The sequence below is a fragment of the Xenopus laevis genome, chromosome 2S (assembly GCF_017654675.1).
Source record: "Xenopus laevis strain J_2021 chromosome 2S, Xenopus_laevis_v10.1, whole genome shotgun sequence".
NCBI lineage: Eukaryota > Metazoa > Chordata > Amphibia > Anura > Pipidae > Xenopus > Xenopus laevis.
In genome coordinates, this window is record NC_054374.1 from 39,807,770 (window position 1) to 39,830,549 (window position 22,780).

A 22,780-nucleotide genomic window follows, 5' to 3' on the forward strand; every position below is an offset into this window, starting at 1 on the left:
AAAATCCTATGGGAATTTCAGAAGGGTATTTATCAATGGGTAACGGTCAGAGTTCACCATTTCATAAATACATAGAAAATGAGTTATCCTGTGGCGAGCTCTAACCTCCCTGCTCCTATGTGTTAAAAGATCTGGAATTCATATTCGCCACCCAGTGGGTAAAAAGACTTTACCAACACAAAAAAATGATTAAGGATGTAGTTTATCTCCATGGTGTATACCTTTTTGTGGACCTCTCCAAACCTGCTTGCTGAAAGCAGATATTTCCCAGACAATTCTTTGTTCGCACAAGAGACCAAAAAGTTTTGGGCTGCCAGTGAGATCACAACATATTCCTCTCAAGGGTTTCAACTCGCAACTCTAATATGAAAAAGACTCTCACATAAAGATTTGGGCAGCAATGGTATTGTGCAAGTATAGATGAGTACCAGTGAGCCTACTGTTATCATCTGAGGTCAAAGGAAACTATATTTTACTATATGTTACTAATTCCTTTCTTTATCATTTGAATCTAGAATGTATGGTGGAGACATAGCCTAACTCACTAACTAGAGCTGGTTATAGACGCAAAGATCCGATCGTACAAATCGAGGATTCGTACGAATTTCGGACCATGTGTGGAGAGTCCCAACATTTTTCGTCCCACGGAGATCGCTAGTTTGCTTGATCGGACAGGTTAAAAGATTTCTGTCGCCGATCGTACGATTTTCAGTGGGAGACTGTCACCAGCTTTGTCGGACATAATTTTCGTACGATTGCTGTCAGGGGCAGAACATCGGCTGATCTGTTCTTTTACTACTTTATTTGATCTGAATGGTAAGTGGCAGATCGGGAGATGGGGAAGTCGGATCTTTGCATTTATGGCCAGCTTAGCACCTAACTGTGATTGCTCTTACACCCACACTTTCTGGGATACTGATCATTGAAATACAAGTTCTTGCTCCTAGAGATCAAAGGGGAGCGAAAAGGGAAGACTTGCAGAGCTTTGTTCCTAGTGTAACGATTTGCATATCCCAGGTCATAGTAATGTCTTGGGAAAACCATATAAGGAATAAAAGTGTATAGTGGGGTTTTCACAAAATTTCAAAAAGCAGAGTGTATTAAAAGTATAAAAAAACATATAAGTTCAAGGCAGCTGAACTGCTCTATTTGTGGTTAGAAGCAAGGGTCAAATTGCATGTACGGTATGTTTCCTACTTAAACAAGTCCTACTCGAAATATTTAATTTCAGTTGCCAAAACAAAGAAAGAAAATTGCCAGCCCTTGGTCTAACACACATTGTAGCATTGACCAAAAAAAATTCTCCATAAAATGGGCAAGCTACCTACATCAGCCAATACTAGAAATTTATCTAAACTTCGAAATTAGAAGATTATCTAGAACTAGACCTATGAAATTAAGATAATTTAATAGGGCTCATGTACATGTGCAAGTGCAGTGAGCAAAGTGCAATTAAGTGCAATCACAATGTTTTCCCCCCAGAATTCAAGCGACATTGTGGTCGCAAAAGGGGGAATGCACTTGAGATATTGTTTGCTCCATCTGTACGTATTTAATTATCAGTTTTCTAAGTGGATATTTTATAATGGGAAAGGATGAAATCTTTGGGCAACCTTGGTTCAATACAGCCAGTTAAGTCAAAAAAAAGCCATGCCTGTACAACTCTATCTCTCCTAAACTTGGCATGACATGGAGTCCTTAATGAAGTAAATACAACATAACCTTTTCTGAATTTGCTCCTCTTGCCTACAGTTGCAGATATACAATTTTTGAAATATCTAAATTCTGATGTGATAAATGATCTAGATAATAAATTTAGAAAGGGGACCTGAAATTCCAAAAGCTACTAAAGTTGCAGACAGAGAGCATTACAAGCCTTAGAAATGTCTGCTACAATTAAGTCTGCTACAATTAACTGCCACTTTTTATAGCGTCTATTTAAAGGTGGGGACTATCGCGAAAATTAAAATTTAATATAAGCTTCAGCATACTGAAATAAGATACTTTCTAAATACACTCAATTAAAAATTCTGTACCGTTTCTGAAATAATCAAGTTTATCTTCACTATCCCTCTCTCAGCATCTGTTTCTCTTCATTCTGTCTTCATTCAGGAGTTGGGTGTCAGATGAATGATCCAATATACTGTATCTTCTAGGGGGACTCCTTTTGCCTAGAAGATGTATTAGAGCTCACCCTATTGAAATCACCAGACACGTCTCTCTACATGCAGGATTTGTGCAAAATGCAGTTATTTTGTTAGATTTTGTTTGTATTAGTTATTTGAGTGAATCAGTTATTTGAGCGAGCTCTAATACATCTGCTAGGAAAGGGAGTCCCCATATACGATATATTGGATCATTCATCTGACACCCAACTCCTGAATGAAGAGAAACAGAAGCTGAGAGAGGGATAGTGAAGATAAACTTGATTATTTCAGAAACGGTACAGAATTTTTAATTGAATGTAACTGCTGCATAAATACAGAATGAAGAGAAACAGATGCTGAGTGAGGAATAGTGAAGTTGAACTTAATAATTTCATAAACAATGTAGTATATTTAATTGATTGTATTTAGAAAGTTTCTTACTTCCATATGAAGAACCTTATATTACATTTTCATTTTAGTGATAGTTCCCCTTTAACCTGGAGAATTGATTTTAATTAGTTTTTTTTGTGTTTATTCATCCCTAATTATAATGCTAATGTTGCCATTAATAGTAGCATAACCTACATGAATCAGTTTCATGTTGATGACTCTATTGCAGATCAGCTACTTTGTAAAGTTTATAAAAAAAAGTTCAATGTTAGAAAAATCCAAATCAAAATGAATCCTGTTATCTTCAGCAACCAGTGATTCCCTAGGGAAATTAAGCATACCGGCAAACCAGCTCTGACGCACAAAACAATTATCCTAAGATGTTTTCATGTTTTTATTTTTCCAAGAAATTAAGGTTGGGGATGTGTTTTCACTGCCACTTTGAAAACAACAAAACCAAGCAATATTGATAGTGGTAATCCTTAGCCATACCCATTTCTTATAGTGTCCAATTAGACAATTATTCATTTTTAACTAGTTTGTTTTTCCTCTCAACTAATACAAAATGACCTAATGTTAACTTTGCATAAATCCATATTTTTCAAGTATGAATTATTTTAGGAACTTTAAGGGGGTTATTTACTAAACTCTGAATGCAAAAATCACGTATTTTTCGGAATTTATTAAACCCTGAGGATGGAAAAGTCAGAATCAGAAAATCCGGCATCTCAGACCTGTCGAGGTTACACATAAGTCAATGGGAGAAGTCCCAATGATTTTTTGATGTGCGCTGGGCTTTGTGCAATACCCCGAAGTTTTCAGGCAAAATTCTGAGTTTTTGGGTAAAAAATCTGAAAAAATCATGAAAATCGGATGAAAACTCTGAAAAAACCGTGGACTTGGCCAGCGGGACACTGGGAAAAAACCCGGTGGGCCCCCGGCTCTCCTGGGCACCACTCCCTGTCCAAGTCCACTGTTCCTCCCTCTCAAGGCCGGTCGTCGCAAAAATACTGGTGCGTGCGCATGTTCTGCGGCAGAAGGTGGGTTGTGGCAGGGGTAAGGGGCCAGGGGGCCCAGAGACAGCAGCAAAGGGCCCCCAATCCGACCCTGACTGAGCTCGGCGCCATCTGGCACGAATTGTCTAAAGCCTATTCTAGTAATTCAAAGATTTTCACCAGATAGTAATCAAGGTGATTGTATGCTCCCTAGTGCTTAAGTATACTGCTATTTGCACCTGATTTGCTAATGTAAACACAACAGGAGACCAGGTACTGTATGCACAAGTACTAGTTTAATATTATGTTAAAGGGGATCTAAACCCCAAAACATTAACTGATGTAAAAACTTAAATTCAGAATGGTCCTCTAAGTACTTTAAGCAATTTTCATTCAATTTTTGTTTTAATTGTTTTCTGAGATAGTTTTAGACAAAGTTATATGGCTCAACAAATCCTTTTTAGTGTCAGTGACCCTAACTGCCTATGCATATTCTGTATTCTGTTAGCCCTCGGGTTGATGACTCTCAGTTGCTAAAAGCCTGCTATTAGCCGTCTAAAAATGCAGGCATCTCAGAAACCATTACTGATGGGAAATGTATGTTTACCTACCAAAAAATGAAAGTGAATGTAAATTGCAAAAGTGCATAGAGAAGCATCCTGAGTAAGCCTGCATCATTATATTTTAGGTTTAGATCCTCTTTAATACATTATCTAACTGCCTTCCTGCAGACTACAAGATGTCTTTACAAATGCAGCACTCATCATCACATACTCACTGTATGCTTAGTAAATCCTTAGTATTCTCTTTTTGCTTATGTAACTAATACATGCATTAAAAATAATTCAGCAGTTACAAATGTAGAATTGAGACCTACATTCTCTGTAATTTGGATCTTCATACCTTAAAGGGGTTGTTCACCTTCAAACAACTAGTTGTCTTCAGATAGATCACCAGAAATAATGACTTTTTCCAATTACTTTCTATTTTCTTTGTGTGACCATTTTTCTAATATTGAAGTGTAAAGTGCAATTTTTCACCTTCTAAAACATCTCTGGGAGGGGGGGGGTCACCGACCCTGTAAACTGTTCTAAATTGATACATTTAGTTGATACATTTCTTAACTTTGTCTGTGGTGAGCCGAATCCTTGGGTTTCATTATAGGCAGCTGTCAGCATTGATACAATTGTTGCTAATACTCCAGAGATGCTGCTGAGAAATTTATCAACTCAATGTTGCAAAATTGTAACAGTTTAAAGTGCACCTGAATTACTGAGCAGCCAGACAAACACCAGAGACACGAACATTCAACTTTAAACTTAGATTTTGGAAAAACAGTAAGAAATAAATAATGGAAAGTAATTGAAAAAAATCTTTATTTCTGGAGAACAACCCATTTAAGTCTACTGGGATATCATGTAAACATTAACTAAACCCAATAGGCTGTTTCTGCTTCCAATACGGATTCATTAAATCTTAGTTGGGATCAAGTACAAGCTACTGTTTTATTATTAAAAATAAAATAACTTTTAAAAATGTGTATTATTTGGCCTTTCTGTATTCCAGAGCTTTCTAGATAGATAACAGGTTTCCGGATAACGGATCCCATACCTGTACTGTATATTCATTGTGGATAAACATAGCAGGATCTCTTGGTCAAACATTAGGGTAATATTAAGATTATTTTAGACTAATATTTTAAGAGCTGCAACCACATTTATTATGATTATCTTTCATTTATTTAACCTTAATTTGTATGAACATAACTACAAATATACCAGCTCCAAAACCAGCTGCCAAACATGCCAATTCAAATCACAAGCCCCCTTAGCTTCTTTACTTTTATTTATAATGCAGCTAATAGAACATTATTACTAATACAGCCAGAGAGTGAGTCATAACAGTCCAATAGCTATTAACAAAATTGTTTTCAGAACCATTACCTGTGAGATTAACAAATCCCAGAAGGTACACAGTGACCTGGCTGCAGCCCTAGCACTGGTTCTGTTATACAAATGTTCTCCATCGTCTGCTGCAAGGAGGTCACAGGCAGCGAATCTCTGTTATGCACTTCATTAGATGATTTCCCTGAGCAGCATGAGACTTGTTTATGGCTAATAATCAAAATAATTCCTCTCTGAACTCGCTGCACTTACAATATGGCCTTTCTCAGGGCCGGATTACCCGCTAGGCGCCCTAGGCAACTGCCTAGGGCCCGCCTAGCTCTAGGGGCCCAGGCCTGGAGAACAGGAAAAAAATCAAATGTTCCGGGTCCCACTAACGTTGTGGCAGCGTCTTCTGCCCTCCGACAGTAGAACCATCCGAACATTACTTCTATTTTTCACTCTTCTCAGCGTCCTATCGCCAAGATCAGCCGCTGACCAATCGCCTTTACCAGCATATACCTGTAGCTACTGTGGTTGGGCTCACGGACCAGTGAACCAATGGCAGAAGCATTGGATATAATGAGCAGCTCTCTGGACCCATAAGATTTCAGGACACAACTTGGTGGCGGAATCTGTCAATTGGCTTTCCTGTAGTGACAAAAAGGCCTATGGTGGCGCATTGCGCATGCGTGAAGGGTAGGTGGTCCCAGATGGAATTTCTAAAAGGAAGATGCTGCTGGAGCAGTATGTGGGACTGTTGAACTTTTGCATGGAGGAGGGCACACTGAACTGAGAAAAAAAACTACAAAAAATTTTGGAGGCAAAGTAATTTGTAAAGGGTCTCTAGGGGGCAAATTCACTAAGCGCTGAAGCGCCGAACGCTAGCGTTACTTCGCTATCGTTTGGCATTTTCGTTACTGCGCAAATTCACTAACGAACGCTGGCGTAGTTTCGCTAGTGTTACTTCGCACCCTTACGCCTGGCGAAGTTTCACTAGCGACGTAACTACGCAAATTCACTAACGCGCACAATGTACTGAACGCTACCTTTTACGCTAGACTTCCTTCGCCACCTCAGACCAGGCCAAGCGCAATAGAGTAGATAGGGATTGCTTCAAAAAAAGACAAAATTTTTTCTATGTCCCAAAAAACGCTGGTGTGTTTTCTACATTATGGGTGATAGGCTGAAAAAGATCGAAAAAATTTTTGGGGCTCCCCTCCTTCCCCCCTACATCTCCTGACTCATGGTAACTTACCTAGACAGTGGGCACATGTGTAGGCAGTAGCGTAACTATATGTCACTGGACCCCACAGCAGATTCAATTTAGGGCCCCAAAATATTGATATGGTGGCCTGTTCTACCCGGACATATTAAAATTGGCTATTAATTAGGGCCTCACTGGGCCCCCTATTCTACTGGGCCCCCCTGCAAGCGCAGGGTCTGCTTCCTCTGTAGTTACGCCCGTGTGTAGGGCAAAATAAAAATTTTATTTGATGCTTTGAAGCTTTTCTAGCCATTTGTAGTGCTGATACGTATTCCTCCATTGAAATCTGAATTTGGCGCCGTATACAAATTAGCCTTCGCTAGCGTAACTTCGCTTTACTTAGTGAATCAACGCTAGCGTAACTTCGCTTTACTTAGCGAATCAACGATAGCGCAACTTCGCAACCTTACGCTACCCCTGAGCGCAACTTCGGATTTTAGTGAATTTGCGAAGCACTGGCGAAACTACGCCTGGCGCAGTGCGGCGAAGTTACGCCTGTCGCAACTACGAATCTTAGTGAATTTGCCCCCTGGAGTGGGACTGTGCAAAACTGTAATAACTGAAAAAAAACACAGAAAGATGTTCAAACTTTCATAACCTGCCACTGTCACGGCCGGCACCCGATACCAGAACAAATGCCAAGCACCCTGGTCTCGGCTCGGCTTCACCAGTAGTGTGACCACCGTTGGGCTTCGGGAGGAGCCCTCAGCTTACTTGGGTGCCACCTGGACTTAACGAGGGGTGCAAGGCGAGATGTTCTGGCTGGCAAAGGGGCACGGCTGTTAGCAGAGTCTTTAGGCCGAAGGTCACGGTACAAAAGGACAAGGCAAGCGGATGGTCAGACAGGCTGGATCGAGGCAGGCGGATAACAGAATCGTCAGGAAGGCAAGGGTCAAAAACCAGGGCATCAATCAGATGGGTTGAGGCAGAATCGGAGTCAATAACAGGCAGAGGTCAAACCGGAACGTCAAACAGGAGGATTTAGCAGAGTCAAGATCGATTTCAGGCAAGAGTCAGGTTCCAGAGATCAGAATAGTCAAACAGGCAGGCAAGGGTCAAAACAGATAATCAGGAACAGATTCACACAGAATAGCAACAGCTAAAGCACCAGGAACAAATCCTATCACGGGCAATCTAAAATTACAAACTGTCCCTTTAAATACATTCAAAACTCGCGCCATCGCGCCTGCGCCTTTAAGACGCGGACGGAAGCGGCGAGCGCGCCCTAGGCGCAGAAGATCCCTGCGGGCGTCCCCGCTTGGAGTGCGACGAGCATCCCCGTCGCACTCCACAACCCCTACCGGGGTAAGTTATTACATAACCCCCCTCTCTAGGGGGGGCCACTGGACCCCCAGGCTTACCAGGAAATTTGGTGTGAAATTGTTTCCTGAGGCGATCAGCCTTGATGTCTTCAACTGAGACCCAAGAGTTCTCCTCAGGACCAAAGACCTTCCACCTAGTAAGGTATTGTAGCTTACCTCGCACAAGGCGGGAGTCGAGGAACTCCTGGATCTCATATTCAGGCTGACCTTCAACCAACACTGGGGGAGGAACAGACAAGTGACGAACATTAGTGGCAGGCTTTAAGAGAGAAACATGGAAGGAGTTAGAAATTTTAAAATTAGTAATTGAAGACGTACAGAGGATGGATTGATTATAGCAATGATGGGGTATGGACCAATGAACCTGGGACCCAATTTGGGAGAGGGGACCTTCAGCTTGATGTTTTTTGTAGACAACCATACCAAGTCCCCCACCTTGTACTTGGGTGCTTCCCTACGGAATTTATCAGCAGCTTTTTTCTGAGCTAGGGAAGCTGCGGACAAAGAGTTGTGTACCCGAGACCAAATTTAAGAAAATTTAACGACAGAGGAATTGGCAGAAGGTACAGGGGAATTAGAGCCAGAAAAAGAAAATGCTTTGGGATGTAACCCGTAGACAATAAAGAAGGGAGACTCTCCTGAGGAGGAACGGGTAGCATTATTGTATGCAAATTCTGCCCAGGGTAACAGTTCGGACCATGTAGACTGATTATCAGACACATAGCATCTAAGGTATTGTTCAAGGGACTGGTTTACCCTTTCAGTTTGACCATTCGTTTGGGGGTGATATGCAGTGGAAAAGGATAACTCAATCCCTACTAAAGAACAGAAAGCACGCCAAAACTTCGAAACAAACTGGACCCCCCTGTCAGAAACAATATTCTCAGGAAAACCATGTAACTTAAAAATGTGAGTAATGAATAGATCAGCCAAGGTTTTAGCAGAAGGGAGGTGTGGAAGGGGAATAAAATGGCCCATCTTACTGAACCTATACACCACCACCCAAATCACAGTCTTCCCTTGGGAAGGGGGCAAATCTACAATGAAGTCCATCGAAAGATGGGACCAAGGTTTCTCAGGAATTGGCAATGGATTTAACAGACCTTGAGATAACTGACGAGAGGATTTAGATCTTTGACAGACTGGACAGGAGTTGACAAAAATTTTTGTGTCCCGTTTGAAAGAAGGCCACCAAACATGACGGGACAGTAGAGAAACATTCTTAGTAACTCCTGAGTGCCCCGCCATTTTAGAATCATGAACCTCCTTCAAAACTTGCTCCCTAAGCTCCTCAGGAACAAACCATCTCCCAGGGGGAGTATCGGTAGGAGCAGATGTTTGTAAGGGAAGTAATAGGGAGGAAAGATCGGATTCTAAAGTGGCTAAAATTAATTCTTTGGGGATGATGGGAGTACACTCACTAGAGTCGGAGGGGAAAGATTCAAAACTCCTAGAGAGTGCATCTGCCTTGGTATTTTTGGAACCAGGCCTGAAAGTTAAAACAAAATTAAACCTTGAGAAGAATAAGGCCCATCTGGCTTGCCTAGAATTTAGGCGATTAGCGGATTCAATATAAAGTAAATTCTTATGATCAGTATAGACCGTCACCACATGTTTTGCACCCTCTAGGAGATGCCGCCATTCCTCAAAGGCCAATTTGACAGCCAACAATTCCCTGTTCCCTATGTCGTAATTTACCTCTGCAGGTAAAAACTTCTTCGAGAAAAAGGCACAGGGATGCAATTTGTTGGAAATCGGATGCCTTTGGGAAAGGACTGCCCCCGCTCCCACCTCAGAAGCATCAACCTCTACAATGAAAGGAAGAGCGGGATCAGGGTGTTGAAGAATAGGGGCAGAACAGAACTCTCTTTTGAGGGTTTCAAAGGCGTGTAAGGCTTCAGGAGGCCAAATACTGGGATCAGCGCCCTTCTTAGTTAAACTTGTGATGGGGGCTACAATAAGAGAAAAATTCTTAATAAATTGACGATAGCAATTGGCAAAACCAAGAAAACTTTGAACAGCACGTAACGAAAGGGGTTGGGCCCAATCCAGGACAGCTCTCACCTTGCCTGGATCCATTTCTAGACCCTTGTTGGAAATAATAAACCCCAAAAACTGAACAGAAGAAACCTCAAAGGTACATTTCTCTAGTTTTGCATAAAGATTATTCTCCCTTAGCCTACGTAAGACTTCGCAAACATGATTACGGTGTTCGTTTAGATTGGAAGAAAAAATAAGAATATCGTCAAGGTAGACCACTACGAATACCCCCAGCAGATCTCGAAAGATGTCATTGACAAATTCTTGAAAAACTGCGGGGGCGTTACAGAGCCCAAAGGGCATTACTAAGTATTGCCCTTTGGTGTTAAATGCTGTTTTCCACTCATCCCCCTCTCTAATACGAATGAGATTGTAAGCACCTCTAAGATCAAGCTTGGTATAGACTTGGGCACCTTTAACCTGGTCACATAGCTCAGAAATTAGAGGAAGGGGATAGCGGTTCTTAATGGTGATTTTATTTAAACCCCTGCAATCTATACAAGGGCGAAGACCACCGTCTTTCTTACCCACAAAGAAAAACCCAGCACCGGCAGGAGAATTAGAGGGTCGGATGAAACCTCTCTCAAGGTTTTCTTCAATATAGTCCCTCATTGCTTGGGCTTCAGGTAAAGAAAGAGGATACGTACGACCACGAGGAGGAGTGGAACCTGGAACTAGGTCAATGGGACAGTCATACTGTCTATGTGGGGGTAAGGTTTCAGCAGCCCTTTTGGAAAAAACATCGGCATATGCCGAATAGGCTGCAGGTAAACCCTCAATTGAGGTAGTTGCTATTGTTGGAGGAATACATACGCCCCCACAATCTGAACCCCACTGAGAAATCTCCCCCGTAACCCAATCAATATGAGGATTATGAGCCTGGAGCCATGGTAACCCCAAGATAAGAGGAGAAGAGGCACCTTCAATAAGAAAAAGGGCTATCTCCTCACTGTGAGAATCGTTAATACACAATGATAAGAAGGCAGTTTTTTTGTTAATTACACCTGACCCTAGGGGTCTTTTATCCACCGCTAAAATTCTCATGGGGGTACACAGAGGGACCAGAGGAATACCATGTTTGGCTGCGAAAGCAGTATCCAAAAAATTACCCTCCGCCCCAGAGTCCACAAAAGCGGACAAATTAACAGAACCCGTAGGCCAAGACAATTTAACTGGTAATAAAACCTTGGAGGCAGATTGGGGAGAGGAAACGCCTGCACCCAAATGGAGCTCCCCTTCTCCATTTAGGCTTGGGCGTTTCCCGGCCTCTTAGTACACTGATTAAGGAAATTACCCTTTTCCCCACAGTAAATACATAAACCTAGGGAACGCCTGCGTGCCTTTTCCTCAGGAGATAAGTGGGATAGGCCTAACTGCATAGGCTCATCCTGAGGTAAAGACACAGATGGGTTAGATACCTTAACATTAGTGACACCAGAATAAGAAGAAGAAGTCCCCCTTTCACCCCTTCTCTCTCTCTGTCTCCTATCTATCTGGATGGCGAAAGACAAGAGGTCATCCAGATTGGAAGATAGGGGGAAATTTACCAGAGTGTCTTTGACAGGATCTGACAGCCCTATACGGAACTGACTACGTAGCGCCATATCGTTCCACCCCGTCTCTACTGCCCACCGGCGGAACTCAGTGCAGTACACCTCTGCATCCCGTTTCCCCTGGCGCAACTTACGAATCGCGGTATCGGCCGAAGAGGCGCGATCCGGGTCATCGTAGAGTATGGCCATGGTCTCAAAGAAAGTATCTAAGGAGAAACGGGCTGGATCAGAGGCGGGCAGTCTAAGAGCCCAAATTTGGGGATCACCCTGTAATAGAGTCATAACGAACCTTACTTTCTCCTCACCTGTTGGAAAGGAGTGAGGGAAGAAACCCAGGTATAATTTACATGCCTCTTTAAAGACAAAAAATTTTGCTCTATCCCCACTGAACTTATCAGGGAATGCAATTTTGGGTTCCTGGGGTCTAGCAGAATCACCCCAAACAGCAGAAGAACCCTCAGGGGAAGAGACAACTGGTCTGATTGTCTGCTGCGAAGTTTCAAGCTTGCGGGTCAGATTGTGAAACCCCTGAAGCAAACAGTTTTGCTTCTGCTCATGGTCCTCCATGCGCTGTAGCAGGGCAGTAAGGAGCACTTCAGTGGTAGTTGGAGGAGGTGAAACGGAAGCAGCAGCAGAAGCACCGTCTAGACTTTCGTCCTCCATGGCCCGTGATAATGTCACGGCCGGCAACCGATACCAGAACAAATGCCAAGCACCCTGGTCTCGGCTCGGCTTCACCAGTAGTGTGACCACCGTTGGGCTTCGGGAGGAGCCCTCAGCTTACTTGGGTGCCACCTGGACTTAACGAGGGGTGCAAGGCGAGATGTTCTGGCTGGCAAAGGGGCACGGCTGTTAGCAGAGTCTTTAGGCCGAAGGTCACGGTACAAAAGGACAAGGCAAGCGGATGGTCAGACAGGCTGGATCGAGGCAGGCGGATAACAGAATCGTCAGGAAGGCAAGGGTCAAAAACCAGGGCATCAATCAGATGGGTTGAGGCAGAATCGGAGTCAATAACAGGCAGAGGTCAAACCGGAACGTCAAACAGGAGGATTTAGCAGTCAAGATCGATTTCAGGCAAGAGTCAGGTTCCAGAGATCAGAATAGTCAAACAGGCAGGCAAGGGTCAAAACAGATAATCAGGAACAGATTCACACAGAATAGCAACAGCTAAAGCACCAGGAACAAATCCTATCACGGGCAATCTAAAATTACAAACTGTCCCTTTAAATACATTCAAAACTCGCGCCATTGCGCGCTGACGTCACACGTCAGCGCGCCTGCGCCTTTAAGACGCGGACGGAAGTGGCGAGCGCGCCCTAGGCGCAGAAGATCCCTGCGGGCGTCCCCGCTTGGAGTGCGACGAGCGTCCCCGTCGCACTCCACAACCCCTACCGGGGTAAGTTATTACAGCCACATTTTGTAAAATGAACATGGTAATTAGGGGGTGTGGCCAGAGAAATGGGCGTGGTCCAAAAATTGTCGCTGCGCTACACGCAACAACTTTTTTATCCCTCTTTATATTTCCAAAATGTTGGAAGGTATGCACTAGCATAGCAGTGCTTCTTTTACAACTGCAACTTTGGGTGGTTCGAGGTGGGGGGGGGAGCCCAGAAGCATTACCTTGCCTAGGGCCCTGTTTAGTCTTAATCCGGCTCTGGCCTTTCTTTACTTTCTTATAGTCACATAGTTTACTTTTTACCAAGTGACACTTACATAGTGTCATAGTTTTCTATGAATTAATGTATTAAATTCCGCATGACCTGCATTTTACAGGGAATAATGTACCCCTCAATTGTAAAATATACAATATAATAAGTGACTTGACACAAATGACCCATTCATAACTGATGCCATCACTGCTTCTAAGAATATTACTTCGTTTTTGATGACTCCTGTTTATCATAAGAGGAGATGTCATTGATAAAGTTCACCCTCGTGTGAAAGCAATTGTGAAAGCAACATGACCACTGTGCAATTTTGTATAATTCCATACAGACCTTCCTGCTGAATTCACCTACTGAAATTGAGTTCTTGAATGTTATTTTCAAAGCCAAGGAATAAAGTATTGCTGTGATGCTATTTTAAGAAGTGATTTAGCCTAACCTGCATTTAATTGTGAAAATGTGTATTTTTAAACAAGAGCAGCTTTGGAGGCTTTTGAAGCATTGTGTCCTGTGGCACTCCTATTTCAGCTTTTATTTGAAACAACTGTATATACAGGTATGGGATCCGTAATCCGGAAAGGCAGTCTCCCAAATTTTTAAAAATGATTTCATTTAGAAAGAATAGAACAGTACGTGATCAAACTTAAGATATAATTAATCTTTATTGAAAGCAGAACCAGCATGCTTAGTTTTTACATGATTTTTTAAAAAGACAAGGTATGAAGATCCAAATTACAGAAAGATCCGTTATTTGGAAAATCCCAGGTCCCAAACATTCTGGATAACTGGTCCCATACCTGTATTACCTTACAGGGGCAGATTTATCAAGGGTCGAAATGAAAATTTGAAGCTACTGTATTTTTGTATACTCCGGCTATCGAAAAGGCCAAAATTCAATTTGAATTTGAAAGAAAAATTGTCTATTAGAATATCGAAATTTATCATGTACTGTCTCTTTAAAAGTATTCGCCATCTATAACCTGCCGAACTGCTGTTTAAATCTACGGGTGAGCTCCTAGAACCTACTTGGAGACATTTGGTGGACTTTGAAAAATCGTTTTTGGGGCAAATACTTCTATTTGAATTTGATCGAATGTGTTAAACTTCGATTCAAGCTATTCGAATACAGCCTATTCACCTTAAGTAAAAAACTTAAATTTTTAAAATAGATTTCGATTGTTCTTTTTTTATTCGAATTTCGAAGTTATAGCAGTTCAAAAAACTCCCATTACTTCGAAATTCGACCCTTGATAAATCTGCCCCTAAGTGTCTACATAGCAACACTTTTTTTAAGTCATAATTATGACATTACATTTCAGTAAAGTAACTAAACCCATCAAAATTTGCTATATTCACAGTTCACTCTATTCAGCATGTTCTGTCTTTCTTGAAAAAAAGCACTTGACCTATAAAGCGTGTGTGCAATGATGTTTCATCTTAACAATGAACTTTAATTAGCTATTAATTAAGAAGTAGAGTAGCTACAGCCCTGGGACTGTAAATCATTCCATTACAAACAGCAGAGCTGCTCCGTGTTCACACAAGCATACCATCACATGGGCATTCTATGGAGTTGGTCTTTCATCACATAGATTTGTGTGGTGTTGTGGTGAGGTGCATGATTTATTTGTACAAATTGTGCTTGTCTTTTAAAAATGAAAATTTAATATAAGCTTCTGTATACCAAAATAAGAAGTTATTTAAATATAATCAATAAAAAATTCTGTACCATTTCTGAAATAAATTAAGTTTTTCTTCACTATTCCTCTCTCAGCATCTGTTGCTCTTCATTCTCTCTACATGCAGTAGTTGGGTGTCAGATATTAATTGACGTTAGATCCACTATATCTTATAGGATGCTCCTTTTGCCTAGAAGATGTATTAGAGCTCACTCTATTAAAATCACCAGACATTATGGGGGTTATTTACAAAACTCCGAATTATAAAATCATAATTTTTTCGGACTTTATTAAACCCCAAGGTTGGAAAGTCTGAATAAGAAAGTCCCAATGATTTTTTGATGTGCGCTTGGTTTTCGTGCAATACCCCTATGTTTTCATGCAAAAAACATAAGAAATCTGAGTTTTTGGTTGAAAATTCAAAAAAAAAAGTTTTTGGGTTAAAAAAAAAACGAAAAATTGTGAAAATCTGATTTTTTTTCCCGCAAAACAAATTTTCGCGAAAATGTAATAACAAATAAGTGGTTTGATCAGAATTTGCAGCAGAAAATGTTGAGATAAAATTGGACTTTGATAAATAACCCCCTATGTCTCTCTAAGGCAGTTATTTTGTTAGATTTTGTTTGTACTGGAATCAGTTATTTGATTGAGCTCTAATACATCTGCTAAGAAGGGAAGAACCTCTTATCCAGACAAAACCAGGTCTCAAGCATTCCAAATAACAGACCATATATACATGTACTAATATTACATATATTTTCTTATGATTTTCCAAAATTAGATAGAAATGGTTTTAGCAAAATGACGCACATTTAACCACTGATACCTTTGTTAATTAATCAAAATTTGTTTGTCTGCTCTAAGCACTGATCACTAAGCACTGCTAATTGTAGGGTTTTGCCAATGAGTAAAACTATCATTACTGCTCAGTAAAATGTACACACACACCAGACTGGCCCTTATTTTGTCAAAATACTAAGTTGTTAAAAAAACTAATTTTAACAAGGTTTTGGATTCTTTTTCTCCTGCCCAGTATATGAGATATTTTAAATAGGTGATGGTTTTTTGTGCTACTTTGTAGGAAAATTGGCAGAACAAAAATATACCGTTATAGTTTTATTCGTATTATGTACACTGAATAAACATTGAAGAAGTAATTTGGATTGATACTGTAGCTACATGCTCCATTTATCAAGAATATGCCAATTTGCACTAGAGGAATATTTCATAAACTATAACTAACTTGCTTTTCTGCAGAAGCAGGATAGAAAATCGTTTCATTGTCATGCATCAGTACATTTCATTTGTGATTTGCAAGCTTGTTAATTGGATGGAACTGAAAGTAAATAAATTGCTGTCCCTGAAACAGACCAGTTTGGTGATTCATTTGGTGTGCCTGCTCACCTACGTCCTGTCATGAATATATGTTCAAATGATACAAGAATGCAAGAACCCTACAGAACTGATCAATTAAAAATGTTAGGGCATTAGGTGTGGACAAGGTGCAATGCACAAAAGACAGGTCCAAAATATTCTCCTTTCCCTATGGATTGCACCACGGTATGTTTCTATAAAGGAATGCAAATACTCAGCTCAGTTTGTGCAGAACAGCAATTGTGCAACCCTCTGCACTCTGAAAAAAATTAGGGTTGCAGTTTTCTTTTGGTACAACTTCAGGCTATTTTGCGACACTTATGTTTTCCCACCACTGATTCACATTAGTGACAGTGAAAAGAAAACATCTTGTTGCCCGCAGTATTGTAGATTCACTGCAGGCAAACAAAAAAACATCCTGTGCCATAGCTTTACATTCAAAGGCACCCGATCAAAATTTTCCACCTCGGACGATCGATCGATATCCAGGGCTTCTGCCAATATCGGCGTGCTTGTCTCCCAACATGCACGAACCGAATATTGTACGAAAATTTTTTGTATAACAATATCGGTGCATGCGTTTTTATGTGGTCATGAAACTCCTCAGTCACTTATAATATCCTTATAATTTACAAGAGGTGGTACTTTATTCACTATATAAACTATACAAACACTTTACAGGAAAACAGGAAACCTACAGTTAAAGGGGTTGTTCACCTTCCAAACACCTTTTTCAATTAAATTGTTTTCAGACTGTACTTTTTTCAATTCCTTTTTTTTATTTTTTACTGTTTTTTCAAAACCTAAGTTTATGGGGCATATTTATCAAAGGTCGAAGTTAATAAAACTTCGAACTTCTAATTCAAAAAGAGCAATCGAATGGAGGTCGAAGTTTTTTTGAGGTCGAAGTGGGCCGAATTCGGCCTACTTCGAATCATACGATCGTACTTCGATTCAAATTTTTTTAACTTCGACTTTCGATCTCCAAAACTCCCCCAATTGCCTCCATACAGGTTGTAGGAGGTCCCCCATAGGCTAAAACAGCACTTCGGCAGCTTTTAGGTGTCAATGGTTGAAGTCAACGTTTTAAAGAGACAGTACTTCAAAAAAATTCGACCATCGAATTTCCCTAGTCGAAGTACATGAAACCCAGAGATTCTGTCAGCAGGGACAAAGATAAGAAATGTATCAACTAAATGTATCAATTTAGAACAGTTTACAGGGTTGGTGACCCCCCCTCCCAGAGCTGCTTTAGAAGGTGAAAAATTACACTTTACACTTCAATATTAGAAAAAGCGTCACACATAGAAAATAGAAAGTAATTGAAAAAGGAGGTTATTTCTGGTGAACTGTCTAAGAATAACCAGGTGTTTGAAGGTAAACAACCATTTTAAAACCTCAGTAAAGTAACTCACTGTATTACATATACATTAAAGGGGTTGTTCACCTTTGCGTTAACTTTTAGCATGAGGCTATGAGATATTCTGAGACAGTTTGCAATTGGTTTTCATTTTTTATTTGTGGTTTGAGTTATTTAGCTTTTTATTCTGCAGCTTTTTAGTTTGCAGTTACAACAATCTGGTTGCTAGGGTCCATATTACCCTAGAAACCATACATTGATTTGAATAAGACACTGTTGTATGAATAAGAAAGGCTTGAATAGAAAGATAATTAATAAAAACCAGCAATAATACTTTTGTAGCCTTACAGAGCATTTGTTTTTTAGATGGAGTCAGTGACCTCCATTTGAAAGTTGGAAAGAGTTAGAAGAAACACGCAAATAATTAAAAAACTATATATAAAAAAAAAATAACAAGGACCAACTGAAAAGTTGCTTAGAATTAGCCATTCTATAACATACTAAGGGGGTTATTTATAAAAACCAGAAATTTATCTCATTTATTTCTGAAATATACTCTAACCAAATCCATACGGGTTATTTCCCCTTATTTATCAATACATTTTCCCAAAAAATTCCTGTGCGAGAAAAAAATCGAAAAAAAAAATTCAGATTTTCTGCCTGAGAACTCCGATTTTTTCGGATTTTTGCCCAAAAAACACAAAATTTAACAAATCCAGAAAAAATCTAGTCCCCCCCAAAATAGAATTTTTGGTATTCAGACTTTAATAAATAACCCCCTAAAAGTTAACTTAAAGATGAACCACCCCTTTAGAGGGGACCTGTAACCCAAAGAAAGCATTCCAAATCCAATTTTATGATGTTAGTCAAGCAAAATAAACTTCACTTCACACAACATAAATTATTTCAGTATTGTGTGAAGATAAATTAGTCTTAATTTTACGTGTGTATAAGAATGAGGTTAAGTATAACAAAGAAGGCACATAAGGTAATGCTGGCAGGGTGAACCCCTTGCTTTAAGTTTATTGCAGCATACTTAACATAGTAACATAGTAAGTAAGGTTGAAAAAAAGACACATGTCCATCGAGTTCAACTTTTTGTTTATTTTTATTAACTACCTATCTGCCAGTTGATCCAGAGGAAGGCAAAAAAACCCATCTGAAGCCTCTCCAATTTGCCTCAGAGGGGGAAAAATTCCTTCCTGACTCCAAAATGGCAATCAGACTAGTCCCTGGATCAACTTGTACTATGAGCTATTTCCCATAACCCTGTATTCCCTCACTTGCTAAAAAGCCATCCAACCCCTTCTTAAAACTATCTAATGTATCAGCCTGTACAACTAATTCAGGGAGAGAATTCCACATCTTCACAGCTCTCACTGTAAAAAACCCCTTCCGAATATTTAGGCGGAACCTCTTTTCTTCTACTAGGAATGGGTGACCTCGTGTCAGCATTACTTAAGTATAAGTTAAAATTTGAATTTGATTTGTTTGATGTTTAACAGAAGAATGGCAGGCCTAGTTGTTTACATGCTGTAAACTTAGGTTTTGGAGAAGAATTATCTGGCTTGTGGCTTGCAACTTGCTGAGATATTGTCATAATAATTGTCCATCACATATGTCTCCAGATCCCCAAAATGTTCCAGACAAGATTGTCATCTGAGACCAGACAACCAGAAAGATTCTAGAGGATGCGTCCCAGAACATGGACTAATGTAAACAAGTACATTAGACACGGATTGGTTGGCACAGAGAAAATATGGGCTGAGGGAGGGTAACATATGTGAGTGGTCCCTATATGTGACTAAACTTTATCTGATTCCAGGTCCGGACTGAGAATTAAAATAGGCCCTGGCATTTCAGGTACACAGAGGTGAAATAAACCCAGGGGCGATCCTGGCCCCTCCGCCGCCTGAGGCAGCAGCAGTTGCTGCTGCTCCCCCTCCCCCAGAAATTCGCTCTTAAAGTACCAGGAGCAGCATTTTTGCTGCCCCTGGTACCTAGTGGGGCGCTGCCGCCTGAGGCGACATCCTCAACTCGCCTCATTGGCGAAGCACCCCTGAATAAGCCCACATAGAGGCCCGAACAGCCCCCACCAGCCCACTAAATGCTGACTTTCTATGGGACCTTATAGCAGCCACTCTGGCATTTGCCAGAACCCACAGATTGCCAGTCCGGGCCTGTCTGATTCTGTATCCTATGAATCAAGGCAGCAGAATTGGTTGCCTGACAATTGTTTCTTTAAGTCTTGAAATTCACAATTACAGCAAGTAGGCAGGAGAAGCCATTTTCTGGAGACTATTATAGTTACTTAGTTAAATCCCCTGTTATTTGTCTATAATGTCCTCTGTTATAAAGGCACGCTTTGCATCATGCCAAAATCTTGTTTATAGTCCAGAATGGGGCACCTGACATGAATTCGAAATTTGACCCTTTATAAATGTGCCTCTTAAAATCTGCCAATACGTTTCTGGACTTACCAGGCTTGTGGCTTCCGTTTCACAATGTCTTGTCTTCTCCACTGAGAGTGAGGGCTCAGATGGTAAGTCAGCTGCCTGCATACTTTTTCCATGGCTCCAAGTGAATCCCCTTCCTGCAACAAAAACAGGTAGGTTCAGATTTGCTATTAATGGTATAAATATCCTGTCAATGAACTGTAATACACATATATCAATTCAAAATCGGGAGTCCATATAATTATTCAGCCAGGCCGAAGGGACCCGCCCCAGTTCCAAAAGGCAATCAACTGCAGAAAAGTTTATATCAAAAACGATATAAGTCCCAAGGCCTCTTCAAGTAAAAACAAAATTAATTTATTGTTATTCACATTAAAACAGTATCTAGTACATACTACCCCACATATCCCACCTAAGGTATGTACTAGATACTGTTTTAATGTGAATAACAATAAATTAATTTTGTTTTTAATTGAAGAGGCCTTGGGACTTTTCTGCAAATGTACTGTAATATTTATGTTTGTTTTCAGTGGGACTGCTGAAACTGGGCGCCCTATCCCAAGCCCTGAAAAACAGCTCTAGTCCATCACCTCCCTAATCTTACAGTCAGCATTAAGACTGGTTATTGCAAGATTAACCCTTCCTTACACGTTGGCTTGTAATTGGTATGCTTTTAAACTAGCCAGCTTGGGCCAAATATGTTCAACTCTCAGTTGGCACTGTCCAAATACTTTAAGCATAGGATATAATGTCTTAAAGGAACAGTTCAGTGTAAAAATAAAAACTGGCTAAATAGATAGGCTGTGCAAAATAAAAAATGTTTCCAATATAGTTGGTTAGCCAAAAATGTAATCTATTAAAACTGGAGTGACCGGATATCTAACATAACAGAAAGCAACTTCAGCTCTCTAACTCTGAGTTAGTCAGCGTCTTGAAGGGTGCCACATTGTGGGACAAAACTGTTCAGTGAGTTTGCAATTGATTCTCAGCATGCAGCTCAGATTCAAAAGCAACAGTTATGACTCAAATGACCCCCCTCAAGTCACTGATTGGTTACTGCCTGGTAACCAATCAGTTGAAACCAAGTGAGCTGAAAAGCAGGAAGTAGTGTTCTGGCTATTATGTTAGACATCCAGTCACTCCAGCCTTTATACAGTACATTACATTTTTGGCTAACTAACTATATTGAAAACATTTTTTATTTAGCACAGCCTATATTTTAACCCAGTTTTTATTTTTACACTGAACAATTCCTTTAAGGTTGTTCCCACAAGACTTACAGTGTTGTACAGATTTCATTTTCGACAAAAGGGATACATTTCTCCGGTCTGTTCCAAAGACGAATAGAATAAGTGGCAGACTCTCCTGGATTGCTTCTGCTTGTTGAAAATCATAAGCATTTTCTGAAGATAATTTCTCTGAAGTGCGTTGAGGTCACAATCATCCCTAAATACAGCTCAAGCCCTGATTATGAAGGAGAGTCACTCTGTGACTGTTAATCAGGTCTCCTTCCTGGTATCATTTTCTCCCGATTAAACAACTCTTTCTTATGTGGACCTTTTCACTTACTGACAGAGTTTATACTCTCTTTCAGATTCAGATTCTGTGATTACCCCTTTATCTCTGCTTACACAGGTATGGGACCAGTTATCCAGAATGTTTGGGACCTGGGGATTTCTGGATAAAGGATAATTCAGTAATTTGGATCATCATACCTGAAATCTAGTAGCAAATCATGTAAATATTAAATTAACCCAATGGGTTGGTTTTGCTTCCAATAAGGATTAAGTATATCTTAGAGTCGATCAAGTAAAAGGTACAGTTTTTTATTACAGAAAAAAAGGAAATAATTTTTTAACAATTTTGAGTGTCTTTTTCATATTTCTGAGCTTTCTGGAAAACAGGTTTCCAGATAATGGATCCCATGCCTTTATATAAATTTGAAGAATACCTGAATTAGCGACATCAAGCATACTTCATTTTATGTATTTTAAATTCATCCAGGATTTTTCACTCTCTTTTTATATATGACAAAATGCCTGGGAAATGACCATCAGTCTCAGGAATTTCCTGAACAACACCTTAAAACGTACATTTCTGCATCAAACTTATCAAAACTATTTAGATATATACAATCAAGCAAAAAAACAAGATCATAAAAAACATCCTCTCAAACATCTGCCATCTTTTTCTGATAATCTAAAAATAATTACCCAAACTCAAGAAAATAGTAAACATATACGTGTTCCACTTAAACATAAGGAAAATAATTAAAAAAAACAAGCTTCTAATTTCAGTGTTGAGATCTCTCAAGCTGGTATTGAAAGCAATCCGCACAGAGCTTCCATGAACAGATGAGGCTTTGCAATTGTTTATGGAGAACAATCGAGCCTTCCTCTATGCTATGGAAAGCAATACATGTGTTTCCAGTTCAACATATAAAAGCATATATGAACAGGATACTGTATGAGCAGCAGCCATGTAATATAATATCTGTGTAAACATATACTGAATTGCTGGAAAATAGAAATTCAGGGCAAAGTGAAACTTTATCCTTAAAGCGATACTGACCCGTTCCTATAAAAATCATAGGAATGTGTCAGTATTAAGTATGTGCTACACCCACAATAGCCCCCTCAAAGTCGCCCCC

General features: G+C 40.2%; 1 protein-coding gene across 1 annotated transcript in view; it reads right to left on the reverse strand.

Moving 5' to 3' along the window:
* The window catches only part of LOC108709357 (leucine-rich repeat-containing protein 75A), a 132,163-nt gene that overhangs the window by 41,622 nt on the left and 67,761 nt on the right, over positions 1 to 22,780 (reverse strand). Inside the window, exon 3 of the mRNA XM_018249124.2 lies at positions 20,155 to 20,267. Within this exon, the coding sequence (XP_018104613.1) occupies positions 20,155 to 20,267 (113 nt within the window). The remainder of the gene's footprint in view (positions 1 to 20,154; positions 20,268 to 22,780) is intronic.